General features: G+C 43.1%; 1 protein-coding gene and 1 long non-coding RNA gene across 8 annotated transcripts in view; one reads left to right on the forward strand and one right to left on the reverse strand.

Moving 5' to 3' along the window:
* The window catches only part of LOC150007621 (uncharacterized), a 108,586-nt gene that overhangs the window by 70,241 nt on the left and 20,793 nt on the right, over positions 1-17,552 (forward strand). The gene's annotated exons all lie outside the window — the stretch shown is intronic.
* The window catches only part of TRAF3IP2 (TRAF3 interacting protein 2), a 42,570-nt gene that overhangs the window by 2,233 nt on the left and 22,785 nt on the right, over positions 1-17,552 (reverse strand). For both annotated transcript variants that reach the window (XM_090279764.1, XM_090279763.1), the window contains exons 4-8: positions 14,097-14,275; positions 11,930-12,018; positions 6,225-6,293; positions 5,085-5,201; positions 1,236-1,310 (exon numbers count right to left, since the gene is read on the reverse strand). In XM_090279764.1, the coding sequence (XP_090135890.1) occupies positions 1,236-1,310; positions 5,085-5,201; positions 6,225-6,293; positions 11,930-12,018; positions 14,097-14,275 (529 nt within the window). The remainder of the gene's footprint in view (positions 1-1,235; positions 1,311-5,084; positions 5,202-6,224; positions 6,294-11,929; positions 12,019-14,096; positions 14,276-17,552) is intronic.

Genomic DNA, 17,552 nt, shown 5'->3' on the forward strand with positions numbered 1-17,552 from the left:
CAAAAGTACTGTCTGAAGAAGTTTAAAAACATTAACAAAACCAACAAAAAATTGGTCAGCTTTTTCTGTCACCATGCTCCAATAATTCTAAACAATTACTCCCAGTGAGATTGGGTAACGTAAGGATAAGCAGGAGTTCACCAGACAGGCAGGTCAGGGAAGGGCATTGCAAGCAGAGAGAAAGAAAGCGTGAAGGCGCAGAAACTTGAAAGAAGGTGGCATGCGTGAGGGCATGCTGACACAGTCCAGTGTGACCAGAGTGGAGAGTTATTGGCACATGGGGACAGGGGAGCAGGCTGAGCACGTGGGCACAGCCCTCTTCTACGGGGCCTCATAAGTCATGCTAAGAGCGGTGGACGTGATCTTGTAGTCATTGGGAAACCATTACAAATTTTCTCAGCTGGAGAGAGATCAGAGCTACATTTTGGATGTTCCTCTTTGACAGCAGAGCAGAGGACAGGTCAAAGGGGAGATGGAGAGACCAGGAAGGAGAACGTGCAGGGAGAGCAATGAGAGCCAGCAGGGCAAGGGATGGCCAGGCATACTGCCGTGCAGGCTGTGAACTCTGCCACCCTCGGTTCCCATTCACATACAGTGGACCCTCCCTCATCCAGGGCACAAATGTCATCCTGACATCTGGGAAGCCTCCAGGGGGAAGCTGCACCTGAGCTCAGGGTGCTGCGGTCTGACCCTCAAGGCTTACCCTACCATTGCCTTCCCTTGGCCACGCCTGGTGCATGGCCTCAGATGGTTCTTTGCCCCTATCCCCCAAACCTGCTTGTATGCTCTTCTGGTGCAAAAACCCTCATATGAACCACAACAGTTTACTTTGGAAATTGCGTAGATTTAATTTCTGTATTCTACAGCTTTGAGAGCTGAACTAAGCGCAACAAAATACTTCCGTGGAACAACCAGGAAAAAAAAAATACACATTTTGACTTTTATGTACAAGAGATAAGAAGTATCAGATGAACAGTCTCTTTTTTGCTCATGAGTTAAAACACAAGTAACTTCTTTGTGTGTAATGGCTGTTTGAATAATTAGGACATAGATGATCTATCAGATAATGCTCAATTCAGGCTGCTGAACTGAGTGGTACAACTTGTTGATCTTTCTGGTAACACTGTTATCTCTAAGGAGTGATAAAGAGTTGACAAGGTTTTCCACTTAAAACCCCAGAGAGCAAACAAAGCAAAGCTTGAATTCTAAGGTTTTTTAAAATTTTGTTTGTTTACCTTCTTAGCATTTGGGAAGAGCACAGGGATGAATCTGAAATTCATGCTTCCTTGTTTTATGAATTCAATCTGCATCTGGAACAGACCAAAATCAAGGTTTAATTTCAGGACCAAGGGTGAGGAGTTAATGGTACCCGCAATCATGCAAGCCCACATCGTATTTTTATTCTGACTTTCTCATTTGAATGCCACACCCTTATCCTTTGATGCTCTCCCCATTACACATCAATGCCATTTACTCATTCCCCGATCATTTACTGAAGGCCTATTCAAAGTCACACTCCGTGCTAGACTTTGGGTTTCCAGGATCAGGATACCTTTTAGGGTCTAGAGAGCCAGTTCATACCAGCCCACAAATGTATGTGTGCTACTTCCCAATTCTGTGTTCAGTGACTTCACACTGGTAGCTTGAAAGTGGCCGTGGTGAGAGTATTTATACCATGGAAATGGGCAAATGTTACGCATCAATTTTTGGGGGGGTGGGGGTGGGAGCCGGAGACTAGTTTACTAGAATGCCACTGATACAAGGCCTAGGCTCACAAAGCCAACAGTTTAGCAAGTAGTCAGAAGGGTAAATTACCAACCACAGTGCAGTGTGAAAAGTATAAGGAAATTGCTGTGGAAGCTCCAAATGGGGGCCATCAATTCTACATCAGTGCTTCGAAGGACAGTTATAAGGGAGGTGTCATTTGGATACTGGAAGAAGAATATGGTCAGGCAGGGAAAACGGGGAAGGAGTTCTCAGCAGAGGAAAGACCTGAGCAAATGTCTGGAGGTGTGAAAGGATGTTTGAGGGTTGGGACCAGGTAATGCCTTGGGGCTAGAGCACAGCATGGGCTTGGGAGGCAGCGGAAGATGAGGGAGGTCTGTTGTGAAGAGCTGTCTTCCAAGCTTTAGGTTTCCCACACCAGTTCCAATTTGCTCTGACACCACAGTGGCCAAAAAAGATTTAAGTGCTAAGAATTCTATCAAAACCAGAATTATGCGTTCCTAACTATTTCACCTTCCAATTGATTTTTAATATGGAATGTCTTCATCATGCATGGAATAAAAACAGAAATGAGAAGAACGTGACAGCGGCAATGAAGTCTCCAAAGAAACCTCTCGAGCCCTGGCTGCTATGGCTCAGTGGATTGAGCGTCGGCCTGCAAACCAAGTGTCGCTGGTTCAATTCCCAGTCAGAGCACATGACTAGGTTGCACGTCAGGTCCCCATTTGGGGACGTGTGAGAGGCAACCGCACATTGATGTTTCTCTCCCTCTCTTTCTCCTTTCCCCTCTCTCTAAAAACAAATTTAAAAAATAAAAGAAATTAACCTTGTTAAAAAATACATAATTTTTTTAAAAAAGAAAAGAAACCTCTCATTAACACATGCCCTTATACACTCGCACTTATCTGCATACATACACATTCACACAACACACACAAATTGTCCACACGCTGTTTTCTCAGAAACACCTCTTTTTGAAAATCAGACATCAAAAACATGTTGTTGTTTTTTCATTGTTGAGAGAGAGAGAGAGAGAGAGAGAGAGAGAGAGAGAGAGAGAGAGATGGGTTGCCTCTTGTACATGCCCTAATGGGGGACTGAACCCACAATCTAGGTATGTGCCCTGACTAGGAATTGACCCTGTGACTTTTCATTTGATGGGACGATGCTCCAGCCACACAAGCCAGCCCAAAAGCATCTTTAAAAGTGACCCAAGTATCGTGCAACTAAAAGCGCCAAGTACATCAATACAAATATGTGAAAGGAAGGGCATAGTTTACAAGCTAAAGTGAAGCACTGGATTTAGTGTCTGACTTCCAGGACACTGTATACTGTAAAATTTTGTTTATTCACTAGGCTATTCAATCTGTGGAGGGGCCAGCTGGCAGCAGTGCATGTTTATTTTCTCCCCTATTTCCAGATATTGGCTTTCTATGAAGTCATTGGCTCTATGATGCAGTTCCTCCTAGGCACATCTTCACTCCCTCTGTCCTAGAGTTTGCTGCTGCCTGGAAGGGATCAGGAAGGCAGCCAGGTGGACACAAGGCCCTTCTGTGTCTGGCCTCTTCAACCCCTTCAGTGATGAGGAAGGGCCCAAGACATCGTTGACCCAAGAAACCGAGTTTGGAGACAATCTGGTTTATAGCTGGGCAGTCAGGCAAGCTTTGGGGCAGAGCTATGTCTTACTGCCTGGCATTGCCACACACCAGCAGAGCTTGACACGTTTCCTCGGGAACTGGTAGGGAGCTGGAGCCCTTCCCACACACCAGCTGCCAGCTCCCAGGATTGGCTGGTTCCTAGAGATGCACACAGGACACCGAGTGGTTGCGGGCATGCAGACGTGCAGCAGCAGACAGCCAAGGGATGGCAGCCCCCAGAGACAGCCCTGACTGTTAGGGCAGAAATGATCCTTTTCCAGGACCTGCCCATGCACTGTGGGACTGGGAGAGAATGGAATAGGAGGGAGATGTGTCTCATGGCTCCTTGGCCGTACTCTGTGATCTTACCATCTTGCCTCAGCTTTTACTTCGGGTTGGTTCTGAGCTCAAATAAGTGGTTGGCACTTGGTAGAGAAAGAGACAGAGACCCTGAAGATCCAGAGGGGGAATACCCACCCACCCTGCCTCTTTCCTGTGCTCCTGATCCACAGGACAGACCTGATTTAAGTTAACTTCCCCTGAGGTGAAGCTGCAAGTCCCTTGGATGTCTGGCTGCCTCCTGCCTTGTGCTGCTCCCTTATTCCTTTTTGGACCACTTCTGCTTCCTGCCCCATCCTCTGGCCTAGTCAGTGATCCTTCAGGCCCATTCCAGATGCCTCCCCAACTTGTGGAATGTTAAGGCTGAAACAGAGCTTACAAGTTCTAGTCCAGTGATTTTCACACCTTTTAAAAACTCAGAATCCTTGGTAAACAAACAAGCTTGAGAAAGGCAGATGAGCTCTAGCTGAGGTGCGGTGGGACGCCTGGAGCACACACACCCCCCAGCGCATAGGAGCACCCATTAGGGACTCCATGGGAGAGTTTGAAAGTCACAAGTCTAGTCTGGCATCCTAGTCAAGCATGACTGTCTCTGCAGTATCTCTACAATCACGGGAAGCAGGAAGACTGCTAGCCCATAGAACAGCCAGGTCTAAATTATTTTCAGTCAGTGTTCCATCAGATACTGAGTAAGTCTAACGCCCCATAAATTTCTCTCTCTGGTTTTAGTTTGACCAGGCTCCATAGTTCATGAGCTATGAACAATAATCGTTTCCCTTGATCAAGCATCCAATATGTGCCATACACTTCAAAAACACGTCACTAATCTTCACAACAGCATGGTGTTAGTGACCCATTCTGAATAGAGACATAGAGGCACCAGGGGTTTAAGCAGTGGGCCCACGGTCACACAGCCTACACGCAAGAAAGCTGAATTTGGACCATGTCTCTCTGACACAACAGCACAAGTCGTTTTCACTCAGCTACTCTGCCTCTGTGACAAGACAGGGGGCCGGAAATGACAGGAAATGACAGCAGTGCAGGAGCCCCACTCCTCACAGCCCTGTCTCTTGCCCCTCCTAGGACTTCACACTTGTTGGTAAATAATTAGGCAGCAGAGCTCTGCTTTCCAAAATCTTGGAACTTAGAGATCACAGGTTACTCTCCCCTTGTTACTACTGATAAGAACATTGAGTCTCAGAGGTGTGGTGAATTGCTCAAGGTCCCAAAAGGTAGAGGGAGCAGAACCCACATCCCCCTCTCCTGCCTGGGGCTCTTCACCCATATCTGTCACCTTCACTTGGTCTCTGGGGAAGAACAGGCCTTCCGGAAGGAAGAGCCCGCCCCCAAGGGCCCGCGAGGTGCTGCGGTTCCACCACTCACCATTCGATGAATGTACTTTGTATGTAAGCCGTGCTCGTCCTCGTCCAGCTGCGTCTCAGCGCCTTCCACATCCTGTTTGTATTTGGGGCTGATTGCTACAATTATCATCACTGTCTTCTGTTAATGAGAGGGAGAAAGCATGTTTATGAAAGTGTAGAGTGTGGTCCATTTGGTGAAGGCAGGCTGGCACCTGGCCAGCAGGGCTGTATGCTTTCTCTGGCACGGTGGAGGGTGGAGGGCTGGGCTCCTCTGTGGGTAGTGAAAGGCGCTGGCCCCCACCCGGGCAGCCTCCTGTCTCCCCTTCTCCCCTCTTCCTCCCTCCCTGGCTCCCTTCAAATGCACAAAGCAAATGGCTGAGAGGAGCTCTTTAACTGGATGCGGTTTTGTGCACCATTTTCCACAACCATCACTAATAAACGGCTAATGAAAGCCTGAATCACTAAGTGATTCAGCACCGTGGCATAACGGCTCCGCAACACCAGCGATGAAATTCTACCCCCCCCCCCCCCCCCCCCCCGTGCTCCCTCCCCGCCCTGCAGCAGATCTGAGCGGCCAGTGACTGCACTCCTGAGCTTCCCTGCTGGAGCAGCCAGGAGGACCAGGCCCTTCCGCACAAAGCAAACGTCAGGCTGCAGACAAAAGGAAAAGCCACAAAGCCCCAGCCTGCTGAGGCTCTGTCCCCACTGCTCTCTCTTCCAAAGATGCAGCCAAAGCGCCGACATGGACACGCTGGCAGCAATCAATTTCTATCTTGTTAAAGCACAAAGTGCCCTGGAAAGCTCTTCAGCCCAGTCCTACAAAACACTTGGGGTGGCCTCAGATTAAATTGAATTCTGCCTCTCCCTCCTCACTCCCGCCTTCATTTCCTCCTTTCCTATTCTGGGCAAAAAATTGTTTGCTCTGATTGTTATCAACCACCTGTGCCTGGTTGGACAGTTATTTCCTGCCTGTGCATGTCCAGGAGGGTGACCCCATCCTTCCTTTCCAAGTCTTTGCGGGGCTGCCAACAAGGGAGGCTTTGTTGATACTGTCTCAGCTTTGGACTCGGGGGGTATGCCAGTGCTTCTTTCATAAAATAGCTTCACAAGCTAATTGTCTTTCTCACCAGAAAACAGACTCAGAATTTCAGAATGTACTTACATCTCTAAGGTAGCGTTCCATCCACTTAATGATATCAATGCCTCGGATTCTATCCTCAAAAATGTCAATCTACAAGAAAAAGATGTGGGAGGTGGCTCTTAATGAGAAGCTTTATCTTGATGCAGAGCAAGAGAAAACAAGAGACTATATACATTTAAAACAGGAAAAATTACTAATGCTTTTTGCGGGAAGGAGCATGTAAGTCTAAAAAAAAGTACAATTTTCTTAAAATGTTCCCTATTTCAACATTAGTAGGCATTGGATGTTTAAAATACATAATTAGGATGTATAGATATGCATCAAAATGTATCTTTGCCTACACAATAATTAAGTTTTAAAAACCTAACAGACATGGACCACAAAGTTGGATGTAAGCCAACAATAGAAAAACCTAATTTTATATATATATGGCAAACATGATTCTGGAACATCTTAATGCATACATGGTATGCAAGGATTGAGATACAACTGTGATGCTTTATTTGCATTAATCAGATCATTACTACAGTATTATGTCCAGTTTCAATCTATACATTTATAAAGGATTACATGAAACTTGGAGCAAATCCAGCAAACAGTCACACAATTACTAAGATGGTGGAGGAAAGGTTTGTGATGAAAATGAAGAAGTAGACATTTTGGGCTTTGAAAAGACAGATTAATAATGAAGTCTTTGAAGGAGTGTTGGACGGGGAGAAAAGCCAGTTATTTTGTTTTACAGAAGACCAGATATAAGTCCTTTCCTGGGCTCAGACTTGCCCTGCAGTCAGAGATTAGTGAGTGTGTGTACAAGGGGCTCTTGACTGGAAGGGGATTATATGCTGGGATGGGTGATTCAGGGAGAGTGTCCTGAGGTGGCGTGAGTGGATTCAGCCCCACTGCTCCCAGATCAGTTGTCCTAAATGGCACTTTGCTATTAAGGACTGGTCAAGTCAAGTTCTAGTCATGCAGCAAGCTTCCATGCCATCTATGATCTAGTCTCACCTCTCTTCTCCCCACATGCCCTGCCTACTTTACTCCTCACTTTGGTGTCCTTGCATTGCACCCTAAAAGCACAGTGTAAGCCCCCCATTCTCTGAATCCTCCCCAAACTATCCTACGGTGACCACGAGTGGTACTGGGCAATTAACACATTATTATAACATTCTCTCACTTCCTAATTGTCTCATTTATATCTGCCTTCTCTCTTCAACCTGTGTCCAGGCTTCCTAGAATGAGATCGTGCTTCACGGGCACCAAACTGGCAGATACATACAGTACATAATAAGAGTTCAGAATATGTTTCTTTATTGATGGGACAGCAAATGTGGAATGGCATTCCTTTTGGTTTGGATGATCATTTGTTGCTTTAAAATGTCTGATATCTGACTTCTGACCAAGATGGAGGCCTAGACAGACACACTGGGTCTCCCTCCCCAACTAAGAAGGAATACAACTACTTCAAAACTAAAGAGAACCAGAAGCTCCAGAAAATCGAGTTGCACAGAAGTCCAACAAACAAAGATATAAAGAAATACTCATCCAGACAGGTAGGAGGGGCGGAGCCCAGGCAGAGAGGACGTGGTGTGGTGGCAGCGGCAGGCTGTTGGAAAGCGCAGTCACACATTTTAAAAAGTGGAGAGGGACACCTGGGGAGCGTTCCCAACTCCAGACCAGACTGTGCAGCTCATGGTCTCAGGACCAGGGAAAATCAAGCCTCATTGCTTCTGACTGTGCAAACCAGTGGGGGTTGGGGCGCAGGAAGAAACTGCCAGTCTTTCAGTGGAGTCCGCTTGTTTAAAGGGCCCACATGGTGCTGAATGTCTGCAGGCCCACCCGCTCTGGGAACAAAGGCCTGGGCAACAGCTAGAGGGGCACCAGTCCCATATAGAGGTGGGAGAGGTGCCTGGAAAAGGGATGAGTGCTGAGCAAGCGGCATTGTTCCCTCTCGGACCCCCCCCCCCACAACACCACAATGTGGTGAAACAAGTCACCCTGTACTGACGAATTCCTAAGGCTCCACCCCTTACAGTGTAACAGGAGAGACAGCTCTACCTGGGACACGGAGGCACACAAACATAGGAGCCTGCCAGAATGAGGAGAAAGAGAAGTATGGCCCAAAAGGGGGAATGGGTCAAGGTTCCAGTGGGAGAAGTAAGCGACAGGGAGATAGCCAACCTAATAGATGAGGAGACAGCCAACCTAACAGATGAAGAATTGAAAACACTGGTGATAAAGATGCCCACAGGCTTGACAGATATGCTTGAGTATGGCAAATGCATACGGGAAGAAGTGAAGGCTATGTTAAATGAAATGAAGGAAAATCCACACAAAACCAATGGTGAAGGGAAGGAAACTGGGATTCAAATCAATGATTTCGAATACAGTATAAGGAAGAAAAAAACAGTCAACCAGTACAGAATGAGGAAACAAGAATTGAAAAATATGAGGAGAGGCTTAAGAACCTCTGGGACAACTTTAAACACGCCAACATCTGAAGCATAGGAGTGCCAGAAGAGGAAGAGGAAGAAATTGAAAGCTTATGTGAAAAAAACATGAAGGAAAACTTCCCAAATTTGGTGAAGGAAATAGACATACAAGTCCAGGAAGCACAGAGAGTCCCAAACAAGCTAGACTCAAGGAGGATCACACCAAGACACATCATCATTAAAATGCCAAAAGTTCAAGATAAAGAGAGAATCTTAAAAGCAGCAAGAGAAAAGCAGAGAGTTACGTACAAAGGGGTGCCTATAATACTATCAGCTGATTTCTCAAAAGAAACTTTGCAGGCAAGAAGGGACTAACAAGAAATATTCAATGGGATGAAAAGCAAGGACCTACAACCAAGATTACTCTGTCCAGCAAAGCTACCATTTAGAATGGAAGGGCAGATAAAGTGCTTCCCAGACAAGGTAAAGCTAAAAGAGTTCATCATCACCAAGCCATTAGTATATGAAATGTTAAAGGGACTTATTTAAGAAAAAGAAGATCGAAACTATGAACACTAAAATGACAACAAACTCACAAATATCAACAACTGAATCGAAAAAATAAAAACAAAATCCAACTAAGCAAACCAGAATAGGCACAGAATCATAGGTATGGGGATCATTTGGAGGGTTCTTGGCTGGGGAGGGAAGGGGGCAAAATGGGGAAATGGTGCAGGGATTAAGAAGCATAATTGGTTGGTACAAACCAGACAGGGGGAAGTTAAGAATAATATAGGAAAGGGCGAAGCTAAAGACATATATGCACAATCCATGGACATGAACTAAGGGGGGTGGGATTGCTGGGGGAAGGAGGGTACTGGGAAGAGGGGAGCAAAGGGGGAAAAACTGGAACTAGTGTAACAACATAATCAATAAAATATACTTTTAAAAAGGGCTGATATCCAATGACTACATTAAGTAATCTTGAGAAAGCTTTAATTAACTGTTAATATGTCAGTAATCCATTTCTGTTGTATACGACAGAAGCACCATAATCTTGGGGCTGAGAAGAGACAGACAACTTGGCTCTACCCTTGGTTCTCCTATTGGCTTCTGCACATTCCACTTGCATGACTTTGGAAACATTACTACAATCTTCTAAGTCTTATTATCTTCATTTGTAATATGTGGTTAATAAACATAACTTTCTATGGTGGCTGTGAGGATTAAAGTGAGTTAACATGGAAAAGGCATCTCATAACGCCAGGAGTGATGTAAGTACTCAATAAATGGTTATTATTGTTATTATCCCAGCACCTCAATTATTCCCTGCTGTGAGCTGGACATTCTGGGAGGCACAATGTACCTTTCATTTGTCTCTCCAGATCTCTGCCAAAGTCCACAGCTTCTGTCAGGCCAATTTCTCCACATGGCTACTGTTATGGACCAAATCGTGTCCCCTCACCCCAAAATCATGTTCAAGTCTTAACCCCCCGCCTCCCGTGCCTTATAATGTGAATATGTTTGTAGATAGGGCTTTTAAAGAGGTAATTAAGGTAAGTGAGGTCATATGGGTGGTCTCTGATCCAATAGGATTGATGTCCTTATAGGACAAGATTAGAACACAGAGGACAGACCATGTGAAGCCAAAAGGAGAACATGGCCATCTACAAGCCAAGGAAGAAGCCTCAGAATGAAATCAGTCCTGCTGGAACCTTGATCTTGAACTTGTAGCCTCCAGAACTGTGAGGAAATAAATTTCTGTTGTGTAAGCCTCCCAGTCTGTGGTACCTGATGGCAGCCGTAGCAAACCAATACAGCCACCCTTTCAGGTTGCAGTAACTGCTGTTTCTTGCCTCTTTAGACATAGGGGTGGTAGCAATTCCCTGCTTTTGCTCTTCCTAGGATATTGCACAATTCTTTGTGGATTTCCCAAAACTAATTTAGAGTTTTGAAAAGAGCCCCCTTTTAAAACTCTCCTTAAATTACCTATTAAGTTTTTTCTCCACTAAGGAGATCCTAATATATCTGCCTAGTAACTTAGCTGTCAGGACTGGGCTTTGTGATTCTACCACAGGGCTTCGTAGTGATGAGGGTTAAGAAGCGATTTAAATTCTGCCTATGCAGCCCCCTGATTGTTAAGGTCACAAAGACCTGTCCTCCTCTCCTGGGGCAATCAATATGCCTACTTGGAAATGACCAAAAGTAAAATCTTTTCTGAAATGTTGGCCTTAATGCACTGTAATTTGACTTCATGGTGTGGCTGCCACAGCACTTTCTTATTCCAGAAATGAGAAATTGAAATCTTGGTTTCTATACAGTCTATGAAGTTAGAGTGTATAAATCGCATGCTTTTTTTAAACTTTCGAACAATTCCACTTAAAAATATATAAAGACTAAAGAAAAATTCAAATAAAAACTCCTGCTAAATAATGTCAAATAATCTTTAAAGTGGACATTTATTTACTAAATATTCCCTCTTTATCCTTCAAAGCCCCTGTCCATAGATATTTCCCTTAATTTTTTGCCACTCTCTAGAATTCACTGTCACTAAATACCCAGAGGGAGTCTCTGGGAAGGAAAAGAAAGTGATCTCAGTGTTCGAGGAAAGCCAGTCTTCCAAATAGGCTCCTGTGATACTTTATTTATTCTAAAGAAAAAGTTACATGGCTTTAAGCTGTTGCAAGGTACTGCAGGGGGACTTGAGGAGTGTGTGCTTCCTGAATTTCCTTGAGCCAAGATCACAGTGAACTGGAGGGCTGGTTGTCTGCCTCACCTAGAACTAGACTAGACCAGCCGAGAACCTGGCCATGTAGGAGAAGCATTGCTGCTGCACCCAGATGCAGAACAGCAGCTGCACACGGTGGGGGCCCAGGCTGCAGGGCTTCCACTTCAAACCTCACAGCCCAGTACCCAACAAAAGACCTTGTAAAGTAAGAGGGTAGCCTGGTAAAACCTGCAGCCTCCTGCATGAGGAAGCACAATCAAAGCGGGCATGAAAAAGGGCAAAGGTACAAAGTGCGGCAAGAGGCTGGCATTTCCTTCAGGTCAGGGGTCAGCTACGTTTGGGCTGTTCAGAAATACTCAGGGTCACTCACTCAAAAAGTATGCAGGAAAAACATGCTGGAGATTAAAATGAAAAAAATAATTACCCAAATTCATAAGTATTTAGTTTATAATCACATAAATCAAATAATATAGTTCAGATCATTAACTGCTATTTTTCATTTGTCTCCTTTTGTTTTTCTTTTCCTGTACTCTAATTTGTTCAGTCTTCTCTTTGAATAAAATACTTACTGCGGTTTGGAAGCCATTCACTAGCAAAAAGTTCACAAATTTCACCACCTCCATGGCTGTGTCCATAGAATAAGTGATAAAGACTTTCCCTAAGAGAGAGTTTTCCACACTTATTAGAAACTAGTCAAATAATAAAACTTACATTTTGAACAACACTTGTAAATTTTATGCAATGTCTTTTGTTCTGGAATAACAAAGGGCAGCCTCTGGATGGGGGCTGGGCTAAGGGCACAGGCCTCCTTGGCTGCAGTGTGGACCCCTGTCCTCAGGGCTTGAATTTGCAGGCCCAGAGGAGCAGGGGTCTGTCCGAGGGCATGCAGACCACCCGGGGGCATGCAAGGAAGAGGCCCAGGGGAGAGCGTGGGCAGGCTGAGACAAGCGAGGAGGTCTTCTGAAAAACCACATGGTGCATTAACAAAAAATCCATCACCCAGAACCTGCATGTCCTTAAGATCAGGCCACACCACCTGGTTTCTTAGAGACACTTGGCACTGAGCCTAAGGAATACTTTCCCAGCAGGCCAAGGAGCTGAACTTGCTAAGGGGCCACCCTGCAGTGTCCTCCTTTGATCTCATCTTGCTCTCTGCTGCCTTGAATTCTTGCTTGACAGGAGCAAGCAAGGGAAAAAAGAAAGTAGTGCCCCACCTCTTTCCCCCTCCCCAACCACTCAGTGGTGGGGGAAAGGCCCAGAAGTTGGAGTAGACTCGAGCACAACTCGGCAATGTCAGTAAAACTTCAGCAGCTTAAGGAGAGACATTGCCTCTGGGCGGTCCAGCAACCCGGGCTCCCTCGCTGCTCCCTAGGACGACCTAGAGCAACAGACGGTATTGTGCCTCCACACTTGACCCAGTCAGCATAGGAAGCAGTGTTTTCTCAGGTTTAAGCCTTGGGGAAATTATCTAGCTAGCACGTTAATGTGATAGATGAAAAACTCTGTGTGTTGGTTTTTAGTCTGGAATGAACCCACTAAATCTCAGGCAGCCCCGGGCGCAGAGAGTGGAGTTGGAGAGAAAATGTGAGTCTGTATATATTAATCTACATTTAGGCTCTTGCTTTTTGAAACACGCCTCTCAAATGCAAGTGTGTACAAAGGTCATATTGGCTCATTTAAGGAGCCAGGTATATTGATGGCACTCAATTTCTTTTCTTCTCAACACCGAATATTCAACCAATTCCTATATAAGAATTTTAGGACTCCCTTAATAGATTACGGTCAGATAAATATGATTTATAGACCAACACCAGGACTATATCCTATGCTGGGTAGCATCCATCCTCTAGAAATGCTCAAAATTAAAATGTGTAATATTTTAAGAAGACTAAAAATCTTTTTGAATGAAAAGCAATAATGGATCATTGTAATAGAAATCTTTCAAGTCCTAAATGACTAAAGAGCACAGATCTCAGCAGGAATTAGCAAATGTAAAGGGTTTAATTTTCAAGCTTGGTTCAAGGAAGTGCCCGGATTTGGACAAGACTTCTTAGAATTACCTGAGCGCCTGGAGCAAGCACAGCAGAATGTAACAATGTCACAAGTAGTGGCTTTTTTCTTAAGAATTCTGGAACTTACTCTCCTGACTGACCTTAATATGAGAACATTTTGGTGATATTTCAGGATTTTTGTTTCTAGCTGCAGAATGTGGAAAAAGAATCATCACCTGACACGTAGTCGAATGTTTCTTTAAATAAAAGTCTGTTTGCACTGGGTTGTACAGCAGTAAGGAGAATGTGAGACTGCTTTTTCCCAACAAGATTGCTCATTCCTACAGGAAATGACCTCGTTCTTGATGGTTGCTGCTAATTTATGGTGAGACGCTAGTTCCCTGGCCAATACCACATGGATATCCAATCAGTTTACCAGGGACAAGTCCACTCAAGAGCATCATTTAGAAGAGGGACAAGCACTGGGGTTATTTCTTGTTAGAGTGTGTGTTTAAGAAAATTTGGTGGTAAGCACTTTGTGAGTATTGCTGGTAGTGTCAAAATCACTAAAAACATTCATATAAAATGTTGGTTACCTTTTTAGCAAAAAATTATATTTTACTTTTACTGTATATATGAGAAATATCCAAGACTATAAATGAATAATCATGAAATACTCTCAAAGTATAAGATCAGACAAGAAAAAGAGTAAAAAAAAAAAAAAAAGACACTCTAAACAACTTACGTAATTCTTCTGGCAAATTGCTTATTTTCAGAGTTCCTCTGGCTGGGGGGTTACTAGGGGGTCTAGGGATAGCAGCTGGGGACGGAGCCTGGGGACCCTGTGGTCTCAGCTCTGCAGGACACTCTAAGGACTCATCAGGAGCTCCAGCTCCATTACGTGGTTGGTTATACAGCTGGTCCCTGGAAAGGAAGACATTCGCAATAAAATTTTCATTTTCAACAAAGGCATACCTGGAGGAACAAGAAGCCTTTAAGAACTATGGGAAGATACCAGTGAGCTATCTTTCTCCTCTGCTTCCATTTATTTTCCGAGCCACAGGGACAAAGGTTGTTCCATGCAGTTTCAATCAGTAAGCAATTGGACAGGTTGCCATACATAAGGGCCTGTGCTAGGGGTCCAAAGAAGAAAGCTGGATTTGATTTCTCAACTCAAGGACTGTCTAATTGGGAAGAAAAGTCTCATGCACAGGGCTGAGAAGGTCACCAATAAAATGTAATATATTGTGATACAAGTTTGGCGTTATAGGCATGCAGATCAAAAGGACTTTTACTTCATGAGAAATAACATTCAATTATTGATCAAAAACCAGAAATGGCGATGTAAATTTAAAAGTATTTATGTTGTTAATATAGGGATGAAAATCTGATATTGCAGATCCTTTCAGAAAGTTTCTACCATCTGGTTATATGGCATCTTTATTATTGTATTCCCATGAACATTCTGCTAGAAGTATCAGACACATTCGTGTGAGATTTGGATGCCAGAAGGAAATGGTAGCCATGCTTCCACTACTTCTGTGGTTTCTGTCGGTAAGTGCCGTCAGGAGGTGCTGAGTTCCTTGAAAAGCACCCCAGTATTCTGTGATCAGCTTCACAGTGTCAAGGTCAGGGAGGGTATGGGCGTCTGCTTTGGGCCAGTGTCAGTCTAGCAGGTACAGAAGGGACCCAATAGCTGCAGTACTGGTGGCTACCTGAGTCCGGGTTGTACCGTGGCAGTGTGGCCAAGAAAGCAGAGGTCCACAGTGACTTTCTGCTCCTCTGCCCCTCTGGCCGGAACAAAGGAAGCAGCCTCTTCGGTGTTCTTTTCTGTGCCGTTGCTCTGGGATCCTTCCTGGAAGCCCAGCCTAAAGTTTCCTCCTCCAACTGCCAATAATTTTGTAAGCACCCAGTTTCCAAATGCAATTCCTTCTGCTTAAAATAGTTAAGAGTTGTTTAACTGAATCCTAATGGATAATGGGACTAGTTTTTTTTCCTTAAAACAAAAAACTCTGATTTAAATGTGGCACTATATGAACATTTTGAATTTCTAGGTAGAAGGAACAAGGATGTTTCTATTTGTTTTGTGCTTGAGATTATTTTAAATTAAAAAAGTCTTGATTACCAAATCTGTGTGTATATTGCTTATGTTTTTATATTTTTATCCCAAAAAGTAATCAGAAATTCTGGGATGTATGCAACGGAATTTTAAATAAAATTACACATAATCCAAACTATATTTCTAAAATGTGAATATTTGAGGAAGTTATTTTTATTTTATATTTTTATTAATATAGAGAAAAATTCTATAAGATATGCCTTTATCTAATGGAAATCCACTTCCATATCCTTCTTGCATTGAATCCCTTTATATCCAAAGTTGTTTGCTTGTTATAAAAGACAATTGCTCATTTGATAAAAAAATATTAAGGCCTTGATAATATTAAAAACCTTCAATATAAAAATAGCATCATGAAGATTAATGACAGAGTAAACTTTCTGTTTTAAGGTTCTCTTTCAAATTATCAGGAAGAGGAGAATTAGTTTCATTACCTGAACTTATTTTCCATTAACCTAAAACAGCAATTTTCAACCTTTTTTTTCTCACGGCACACATAAACTAATCACTAAAATTCTGCAGCACACCAAATAATATATTATATTTTTTGCTGATCTGATAAAAAAAAAAAAATAGGTGCAATTTTGATTCATTCACACCCGACAGCTATTGTTGTGTTGGCTGTTGTCATTTTTTTTTATTTGACAGCCTACGGGAAAAGAAGTCAGTGCCCCTGACTAAGTAGTCACGTATTGCAGATTTTAAAAATTCTTGGAGCATACAAGTTGAAAATCGCTGCCCTAAAATGATAAAATAAATCCAAGGAGACCATAGTAGGCAAAATTGATGTTACAAAAGCAATTGCTCTGTGCTTTATTTGCAATTATTTTTTAAATCTAATACTATTTCAAAATAAATGTTTATTTAAAAAAGTACTATTCCTCCCTTATTCAACACAATGTGTTTTATAAAGAAAGATGCTTAAATTTTGTTTGTTTTCTTAGAATTTTAGATATTTCTCCTACAAGAGTCCTTATTTGGTTGTAAAATCACATTTAATTCTAGTATTTAAACTTCATGTAATTTTGTTTTTAAACATAAGGGATCTATCTGGAAAGAAAATCTGAAGGCTTGTGGGCTTTTCAGTAAAGGAGAAAGCAGGCATGAGGGGAGACCCCCAAAACACCAGCATTTTTTTTAAAAATTGTGTATTTATTCTTACACGTTTAAACTTCAGTTACCCTCAAAGTACTCTCCATTTAATGCAATACACCTATCGAAACTTTTTTCCACGGCTCAAAACTCTTTGATTTTGATGCCTTTCAGTGCTTCTGACATTTTTTGTTTCACTTCTTCCACAGAAGCAAAATGTTTCCCTTTGAGGACTTTTTTTTTATCTTGGAGTCAGGGAGTGTCACTCAGGGTGAGAGATCAGGGGAATAGGGTGGGTGGGATATGGGAGTCATGTTGTTTTTGATCAAAAACTGCTGAACACTCAGCACTGTGTGGGCAGGTGCACTTGTAAATCACCCAAATGCATTGAAAGAGTCTTTAAAAAAATTCACCGAAGCTGGATGCAGCCTCTCACAACAATGCAGCTAGCACACTGATATAGATGAGTTCCTAGAACACTCACCTAGTGGGGAAGCCTCTAGTACAAGGAGCCCGCCCTCTAGAAGATAATTCCAGGGTTTGTTTTTTTTGGTCCCCCCCACCCCCGTATACCTTACCATTATATATAGGGTGGGTTGTTTTCTTTCAATAAACTGTTTTAGCTAATTACTAATTTCTGTATTTCTGAAAAAATGGCTTTACTAGGACCACCATATCCCATTCTGTTTTCAAAACAGAATATAGTTTGGTATATAAAAGTTGTGCTGAGTGGAGCAAACATTTCACCTATTCTCTAATTTTGTCATAAATTGGGGACCTCCATTTACATGAGTTTTTCATGTATATTTTAGATACATTAAGTAAGAGAAAAGTAAAACTTGAAGAAGAGTCAAAAGAGAACAGTGACGAGAAAAATGACTGAAGTGTTAAGACGACTGAGGTCAAGAAAAAACAGAAATGTTTCCCTGGAAGCAGTATGGGAAAGACCTGATAATGGCATTCAACATGTGTGAATGCTTTTGTTACAAA

The sequence above is a fragment of the Furipterus horrens genome, unplaced genomic scaffold (assembly GCF_987537825.1).
Source record: "Furipterus horrens unplaced genomic scaffold, mFurHor1.1.pri manual_scaffold_6, whole genome shotgun sequence".
NCBI classification, from domain to species: domain Eukaryota; kingdom Metazoa; phylum Chordata; class Mammalia; order Chiroptera; family Furipteridae; genus Furipterus; species Furipterus horrens.